Raw genomic sequence first — 9,583 nt, forward strand, 5'->3', positions numbered from 1 at the left:
TATGGAAGGATCAACTCTTGGGTGTCTGTGAAAAGAAATCTGTGGTTAAAGTGAATATATGTGAACTGGCTGTGTTTAAGACAGTAAAATGGAAAAGGAGCAAATAATCTCAGTGTAAACAGACTAATGCTTCCCTTTAGAATTGCTTTGTTCTGCCTGCTTCTCTCCATGCTGGATCTCTCTTTGCAGTGCAGTTTCTGCTTGCAGTTTCACCAAGAAATCCTTACATGACAACTCTCCTATCTTTCATGCTTCATACACACTGCTAAATTGTATTAATTTTGAATGCTGCTTTGTGATTCTAAAAGGACTAGTTTAAAGATGCAAGAAGGTCCTATCCAAGTTTCCTATATTCACCTGAGACAACTAGGTTACTTTAAATGTCCAAAATCCTTTATGATCATATAAGTCATATATGGGCTTCCCTGGAGGCTCAGATGGTAAAGAGTCTGCTTGTAATGCAGGTTTGATCCCTGGGTCAGGAAGATCCTCTGGAGAAGGGAATGGCTACCCATTCCTGTATTCTTGCCTGGAGAATTTCATGGATAGAGGAGCCTGGTGGTCTACAGTCCATGGGATGACAAAGAGTCAAACAGGACTGAACAATGAACACCTTCACTTTTAGGGGCTTCCCAGGTGACACTAGTAAAGAACCCAGCTGCCAGTGCAGGAGACAGAAGAGACCTGGGTTTGATTCCTGGGTTGGGAAGATGCCCTGGAGGATGACATGTGAGCCCACTCCAGTATTCTTTCTTGGAGAATCCTATGGACAGAGAAGCCTGGTGGGCTATAGTCTGGAGGGTCTCAAGAGTCGGACACGACTGAGGTGATTAGCTTGTATGCATGCAAGCCACACTACAAAATACAGACTCTTTCCCACATTATCTGCCTGGGTATGAGGGTCAACAATGAGAAACCAGCCAAAAGAGGACTCTTAAACAGCCCTTAAAGAACAGAAAATTACCTTAACAAGATGCACATGCTCTGGATTTTAGTGCACATCAGTAACCAATAGCCTCCATTTCAGTCTCCAAAACCTGTAATAGTCTAACCAGATCCAGGCTAAAAAGCATTGTACTTTTATGGCAGTAGGAGACACAGGGGTAGGTATAGTAGAGACTCCTTTCCAATTTCCATCTTTTGAACATTTCTCATGCCTTTTTCAACTTATTTTAACTTTTTATTTTTTATGATTTTTTTCTTTCTTTTTTTTCCATTTATTTTTATTAGTTGGAGGCGAATTACTTTACAGTATTGTAGTGGTTTTTGCCATACATTGACATGAATCAGCCATGGATTTACATGTGTTCCCCATCCCGATCCCCCCTCCCACCTCCCTCTCCATCCCATCCCTCTGGGTCTTCCCAGTGCACCAGCCCTGAGCACTTGTCTCATGCATCCAACCTGGGCTGGTGATCTGTTTCACCCTTGATAGTATCAACTTGTTTTAACTTTTTCAGCACAGTAAGCTTTTTAAATCATACATTAACCCATGAATTCTACTGCCTAAGACCCTATCTAGCTCTAGCTCTATCTTTATTATTTTATTTTGATGGTTATGACAGGAGAGAGTGGGTGAGAGCCAAAATTTTTTTAAATGAAGGAAAAGTCTGGGCACTTACAAGGCAAACAGAACATAGCTTGCTGGTGCTATTGAATTGAATGTTACTTTGCTTTCCTTCTCTGAAAGAAGGAAGTAACCCTGTCCTGCGAAATTCCCATCAACTTGCACTCTGCTGGTAGATCTTCAGAATTCTCTTTTTCAATCACTTTCAAATAGAATGTCAAAATCTGAGTGTGCTTTTCTCTTTTATAGTAATTTCTCTCTGACTCTAGGAACTGCGATAATTCCCAAACACGGGAGATAGTAAGTAGACTTGGTCTTCCTTTGGGTATTAATCCCCCAAGTCAGGGTCCTTATTAAGCAAGGGATTAATTAACTGCTTGGTATAATTAGACCTTATCAACGAGACCTAGAGAGAAAGAGAGAGGAGGAAACTGATTAAAGAGGGAATCTTTTATGGTTTCCTTATAAAACATACTTCAGTGAATAATCATTTAAAACTTCATTTGGCACATATATCACATTTATAGGTACATTTATGTATTTACTGCTTTTTCATGTGTATGTGTTCTTTTAATCAATAAATTATTTTAATATTTGTGGTAGTAGGATTGATTTATTGCAAGCAACAGTAACTGGGTTAGCTCAGAAAATTAAAGAAATTGGTGAAAACCTAGGCTCATGGAAGGCTAGGAATTAGGGCAGCTCCTCAACAATAAGAACTTGTGGTGCATTCTCTGGGCCCTGCCAGCAGGTGATTCAGCCTCAACTGCCCATTGCTTCTGGGAGCCTCAGGTTCAAATCTGATTTTCTTGGCTGAATCTCATGCCCACCTCTGTGGCCAGGGTACAGGGTACAGTGGAATAGAAATGGGCAGTCCTCCAAAGGGTGGGGAAAATAAAGGCCTAAGCTAGGAGAAACAGGAGGAAGAAACATGCTAATAGGCGAAAAAGAATTTTAAGCTATAATTTGAAGTATCTGTTTTATTGTACTTGGTATTTAGGTAGTGAGATTATTCCAAGTACATCTGGGATTTCTATTTAAAAGGTAAACAATATTTTTGTTGCCCATCTAACTGATGCTAAAAAGATGTTAATGATTCTACCATCCTATTTATCTCTGATTATCTTTAATACTTTGAAGCATTGTGATCGACTTGACAAAACTGTACAGGCTGTCCAAATAAAAAAGAGGGTAGCATTGCCTTTGACATTGCCTTTCAACACCATTAAATTGGCCTTGATGTGTAACGGTGTATTCAGGCTTAGGATTAGAGACAGGAGAGGGCTTCCCTAGTGGCTCATATGGTAAAGAATCTGCCTGCAATTCAGGAGACCTGAGTTCAATCCCTGAGTCGGGAAGATTTGGAGAAGGGCATGGCTACCCACTCCAGTATTCTTGCCTGGAGAAGTCAATGGACAGAGGAGCGTCATGCAGACTACAGTCATGGGGTCGCAAAGAGCCAGACTTGACTGAGTGACTTTCACTTTCACTAGGGTGAGGAAGGCTAGGAAGGAAAAATAAATAGAAAATGGAAAAGGTGTTGAATAACTGGAGGGAAAAAAGGAAGTATAAAAAAGGAGGGGTGCTTGGAGGGTTTAAAGCAGGAATAAGAGATAATATGGGAACATTCTCATATATCAGGGATGCTGAAAGGAAAAAAAGCTGAGGTAAGATGTTTTGGTGTGTTTATGTAAAAAGTCAAATGTGTATTTTAAGAATTTCATCAAAATTGCTATATTGAGTATAGCTGCATGATGGTTTGAGATGGAATCCTTATCCTATCCACAAAAAAACTGTTATTTACAGAAATTTATGCAACATCCCTAAGACTTGTTTTATCTCTGTAATGTGATCTAGCACTTTTTGTAGATAAACTAGGTAATACTTGTGAAGAAATTGCATTACACACTGTCTGGTAATGAGTTAGGACATAAAATGTTAACTCCAGGAAGACTCCCTGAAGCCTACCTCATGCTGGATTTCTCAGACTCTTCTCTGTCTGCACCAGACTGAGGTATTCAACAATTTAACAGTGATTTAAGTGGGTTCAAGGGTAGATGAAGTTATAAGAAAAAGTGAACTAGCAAACTCAAAATTCCCAGGTTATGTGAGAACCAGATAAAGGAGGCTTATTTTTATTCAATTTTGAAGACGTTTTTATTCTATATTGGAGTATAGCTGATTAACAATGTTGTGATAGATTCAGGTGAACAGCCAAGGGACTCAGACATACATACACATGTATTCATTCTCCTACAAACTTCTGTCCCATTCATGCTACCACATAACATTGAGCAGAGTTCCCTGTGCTATACAGTAGATTATCCATTTTAAATATAGCAATATGTACATGTCCTTCCCAAAGGAGCTTCATTTTTAAATAGTGGAAAAGCAATATAAAGCATAAAATTTGCCATCTTAACCATTTTAAGTATACAGTACAGTAGTATTATATATATTCATTCTACAGTGCAACCAAACTTCAGAACTTTTTCATCTTGCAAAAGGAAACTATATAGATTAAACAACAATCTATCTTCCTCTTCTCCAGCCCCTGGGAATCACCTTCCTACCTTCTTACCTGTCATATAACTACTCTAAACACCCAGTATAGCTGGAATCCTATAGTATCTGTCTTCTTGTAGCTGCTTATTTCACTTAACATAATCTCCTCAAGGTTCATCCATCTAGTAGCATACAACTGTGTCAATTTCCTTCATTTTTAAAGTGGGAATAATATTCCATGTATGTGTATACCACATTTTGACTATCCATTTATCGTTAATGAACATGAATAGCTTTCACCTCCTACCTATCTCTTGTGAATAATGCAGCTTTCAACATGCTATAAATATGAATATTCAGGACCCTTTTGGGTCTATACTCAAAAGTATAATTGGTGAATCATCGGGTAATGTTATTTTTAAATTTATTGAGGAATCTCCACATTGTTTTCCTTAGTGGTTGTACCATTTTATAGTTTCCACCAACAGCACACAATGGTTCCAGTTTCTCCACATTTCCCCCCCCCCCACCTTTTTTGTTCCAGTAAAAGCCATTTTAATGGCTGTAATGACATCTTCTTGTGAATTTGATTTGCATTTACCTAGTGATAGTGATATTAAACATCTTTTTATATGCTTGTTGTCTTCTTTGCAGAATGTCTTTTAAGTCCTTTACACCCTTTTGAATCAAGTTACTTGTTTTTTCAAATTTATTTTTAATTGAAGGATAATTGCTTTACAATATTGCATTGGTTTCTGCCATACATCAACATGAATCAGCCATAGGTATACATATGTTTTCTCCCTCTTGGGCCTCCTTCCCACCTCCCTCCACATCCTGTCCCTCTAGGTTGTCACAGAGCACCTTTCTGAGCTCCCTGCATCATACAGTAAATTCTCACTGTCTATGAATTTTACACATGATAATGTATGTTTCCATGCTATTCCCTCCATTTGTCCCACCTCTCATTCCCTGCCTCTGTGTCAACAAGTCTGTTGTCTATGTCTACATCTCCATTGCTGCCCTGCAAATAGCTTCGTCAGTACCAGCTTTCCAGATTCCATCAGTTCAGTTCAGTCGCTCAGTCGTGTCCGACTCTTTGTGACCCCATGAATCGCAGCACGCCAGGCCTCCCTGTCCATCACCAACTCGTGGAGTTTACTCAGACTCATGTCCATCTAGTTGGTGATGCCATCCAGCCATCTCATCCTCTGTCATCCCCTTCTCCTCCTGCCCCTAATCTCTCCCAGCATCAGGGTCTTTTCCAATGAGTCAACTCTTCACATCAGGTGGCCAAAGTACTGGAGTTTCAGCTTCAGCATCAGTCTTTCCAATGAACACCCAGGACTGATCTCCTTTAGGATGGACTGGTTCGATCTCCTTGTAGTCCAAGGGACTCTCAAGAGTCTTCTCCAACACCGCACTTCAAAAGCATCAATTCTGCGGCACTCAGCTTTCTTCACAGTCCAACTCTCACATCCATACATAACTACTGGAAAAACCATAGCCTTGACTAAATGGACCTTTGTTGGCAAAGTAATGTCTCTGCTTTTTAATATGCTATCTATATTGGTCATAACTTTCCTTCCAAGGAGTAAGCATCTTTTAATTTCATGGCTGCAATCTCCATCTGCCGTGATTTTGGAGCCCCCCAAAATAAAAAGTCTGACACTGTTTCCACTGTCTCCCCATCTATTTGCCATGAAGTGATGGGACCAGATGCCATGATCTTAGTTTTCTGAATGTTGAGCTTTAAGCCAACTTTTTCATTCTCCTTTTTCACTTTCATCGAGAGGCTTTTCAGTTCCTCTTCACTTTCTGCCATAAGGGTGGTGTCATCTGCATATCTGAGGTTATTGATATTTCTCCCGGCAATCTTGATTCCAGCTTGTGCTTCATCCAGCCCAGCATTTCTCATGATGTACTCTGCATATAAGTTAAACAAGCAGGGTGACGATATGCAGCCTTGACATACTCCTTTTCCTATTTGGAACCAGTCTGTTGTTCCATGTCCAGTTCTAACTATTGCTTCCTGACTTGCATAAAGGTTTCACAAGAGGCAGGTCAGGTGGTCTGGTGTTTCCATCTCTTTCAGAATTTACACAGTTTATTGTGCATGTTCATTAATATATGATATGTGTTTTTCTCTTTCTGAGTTACTTCATTCTGTATAATAGGCTCTAGGTTCATCAACCTCATTAGAACTGTCTCAACTGCATTCTTTTAATGGTTGAGTAATATTCCATTGTATATATGTAACACAGCTTCTTTATCCATTCATCTGTTGATGGACATAAAGACTGCTTCCATGTGCAATTGTAAATTGTGCTGCAGTGAATATTTCAAAACTTGTGTCTTTTTTTCAATTATGGTTTCCACAGGGATTATGCCCAGTAGTAGAACTGTTGAGTCATAGGGTAGTTTTATTCATAATTTTGAGGGAATCTCCATACTGCCCTATAGAGTGTCTGTATCAGTTTACATTCCCACCAACAGTATAAGAGAGTTCCCTTTACTCTACACTCTTTCATGCCTTCACTGTTTATAGATCTTTTGATGATCACCATTCTGATGGGTGTATGATATCTCATTGTAGTTTTGATTTGCATTTCTCAAATAATGAGTGATGTTGAGCATCTTTTCATGTGTTTATCAGCCACCTATGTGTCTTCGTTGGAAAAATGTCTATTGAGGTCTTCTGCCCACTTTTTGGAATCAAGTTCTTTGTTTTTGTTGTGTTGTTGATGGAGTGAGATTTTAAGAACTGGTGTTTGCTTGTGTGTGTGAGCATGTATGTTTTAAATAAAATTTTTGTAGTGCGCTATAACAGGAAAGATTTAAACTGATTTAATTGTTTTGCAATGCCAGTCATCACAACACTGATTTGAGAATTGAGAATTGAGAAAAGTGTTTAGAGTTCATCCAGATTTGGTTTTCACATTTCCTCAACTTTAAGAGGATATGTATTTAAATCAGTGTATGTGGTTTTTCTGTTTCCCAGTTATTGAAATTATGTTTCTGTTTATAGTAAATAAATATTCAATTTCATCAAATTTAAAAGGTTAAGTGGTACCCATTCATTCACTTAATAAACTCGTGCATAGCACTTACTAGATCACTGAGCCATGTCCTGTCGATACAACAGTGAATAAGACAAATGTGAGGAAGCATTTTCTATGATCTATTTATTCATTTAAAAGGGAGCAGAGTTTGGAGGAAATTGATACATGTATATGAATGGCTGAGTCCCTTTGCTCTTCATCTGAAATTATCACAACATAGTTGACTGGCTATACACCAATAAAAAATAAAAATTTTTAAAAATAAAGCAAACAAAAAAGAAGAAACAGATTATCTTATGTGCAGAGAAGAAATAGAGACACAGGGAGAGAATAGACATATGGATACCAAGTTGAAAATGGGGGGTGGTGGTGGGATGAATTGGGAGATTGGAACTGACATATAAATATTATTGATACTATGTATAAGACAGATAATGGATAGAAGCCGACACTGTAGCACAGGGAACTCTACTCAGTGCTCTGTGGTGACCTAAATGGGAAGGAAATCCAAAAAAGAGGGGATATATGAGTGGGTATAAAGAACCCGCCTGCCAAAGGAGGAGATACAGGAGACACGGATTTGATCCCTGGCTTAGGAAGATCCCCTGGAGTAGGAAATAGCTCCTACTCCAGTATTCTTGCCTTGAGAATCCCATGGACAGAGGAGCCTTGTGGGTTATAGTCCATGGAGTTGCAAAGAGTCAGACACGACTGATGCAGCTTAGCACATGCGTGGGTATGGCTGATTAATTTTAAGGTACAGAAGAAATGAACACAACATTGTAAGAAAGCTATACTACAATTTTTTTTTTCAAAGAAGAAATAGGAGAATGGAGTTAAAAGACAATAAATCTAAAATCCTTTACAAAACTCATAATTTAGTCCAGAGCAGTAAATACTACTTTATAGAATACCCTCTTTAGTGAGCTTTTCACCTCCTTGTTCCTTAAAGAATAGATTAATGAGTTCAGCATGGTGAGACAATATTATTTAATATTTGCACCATGGCACTGAGAAACGGGTAGGGTGTGGGCTGCAGATAGATGATGATTACAGGTCCATAGGCACAGAGGATGGCAGTGAGGTGGGCACTGCAGGTGGAGAAAGCTTTCTGCCTGCCCTCTGCTGAATGGATCCTCAAAATGGAAATCCCAATGCATGTGTAGGAGATACAAACACTCAACCAAAGCATTAAAGCCAGAAAGCCAACATTAGTGGAACCCACTCTCTGGGCCAGCGAGCTGTCAGCACAGGCCAGGGGTAGGACAGCAGGAATGTCACAGAAGAAGTGGTCCACCCGATTGGGGCCACAGTAGGGTAGCTGAAAGGTAAAGGATGTCAGGACGGTGGCCTGAAGACAACCCACCAACCAGGCTGCCACGACCAAACCAACACAGACTCCAGGTCTCATGATGAGCATATACCTCAGTGGGTGACAGATGGCAACAAACCGATCATAAGCCATCACAGAATAGAGGCAGCCTTCCGTAGAACCCAGGAAATGATAAAAGAAAAGCTGAACAGCACATCCCTTGTAAGATATGGCTCGGCTCTGGCCAGAGAGATAGAATAGCATCTTGGGACAGGTGACAGAGGGGAACAGCATGTCCAAAATTGATAGGAGACCCAAGAAGAAGTACATGGGAGTGTGAAGGGTCAAGGAGGAGACAATTGCTAGAAGGATGAGCAAATTTCCCAGTAGGGTGAAGAGGTAAATAAATGAGAAGATGACAAGGAGCACAGTCTCCAGTCCCTCTGTCTGAGGTATTCCCAGTAGGATGAACTCATTCAGCTCTGTGTGGCTCCTCATGTTCTTGGGAGGAAGGTCTACGGGAGACCAAAGACAGGGAAGCATGAAGGTGCAGGCTGTGAAAGACACAATACCAATACATTCATCACCACTCTGAATCCAAAAAGAAATCAATCCTCAATATTCACTGGAAGGACTGTTGCTGAAGCTGAAAAGTTTTGGCCATCTGATCTGAAGAGCCAACTCCTTGGAAAAGACCCTAATGCTGGGAGATTGAAGGAAAAAGAAGAGGGTGGCAGAGAGTGAGATGGTTAGAGAGCATCAATGACTCAATAGACTTAAACTTGAACAAATTTTGGGAGATAGTGGAGGGTAGAGGAGCCAGGCATGCTACAGTCTATGGGATGGCATAAAAGTCAGACATGACTTAGTGATACTAACAACTACAACCTTTGTTTAAACATCAAGATGATGTTGAAGTTAATTAGAAATTCTACCAAGAACACTGAGGGGCTAGGAAGTACTTTCCTGGTGGCTCAGTGGTATTGAATTCACCTGCAATGCAGGAGAAGTGGGAGACTCAAGTTCAATCCCTGGGTCTGGAAGATCCCCTGGAGAAGGAAATGGCAACCTATTCCAGTATTCCTATTGGGAAAATCCCACACACACTGCAGCCTAGCAGGCCATAGTCTATGGGGT

At 40.0% G+C, this 9,583-nt stretch overlaps 1 protein-coding gene across 1 annotated transcript; it reads right to left on the bottom strand.

Annotated features, from left to right (window-relative positions):
• Positions 1–8,101: 8,101 nt before the first annotated feature.
• LOC122431380 (olfactory receptor 148-like) lies at positions 8,102–8,944 on the bottom strand. Its single transcript, XM_043452679.1, has one exon. It carries the CDS (start codon positions 8,942–8,944, stop codon positions 8,102–8,104), a length of 843 nt encoding a protein of 280 aa, XP_043308614.1.
• Between the last annotated feature and the right edge of the window lie 639 nt (positions 8,945–9,583).

Source organism: Cervus canadensis, chromosome 29 (assembly GCF_019320065.1).
Source record: "Cervus canadensis isolate Bull #8, Minnesota chromosome 29, ASM1932006v1, whole genome shotgun sequence".
NCBI lineage: Eukaryota > Metazoa > Chordata > Mammalia > Artiodactyla > Cervidae > Cervus > Cervus canadensis.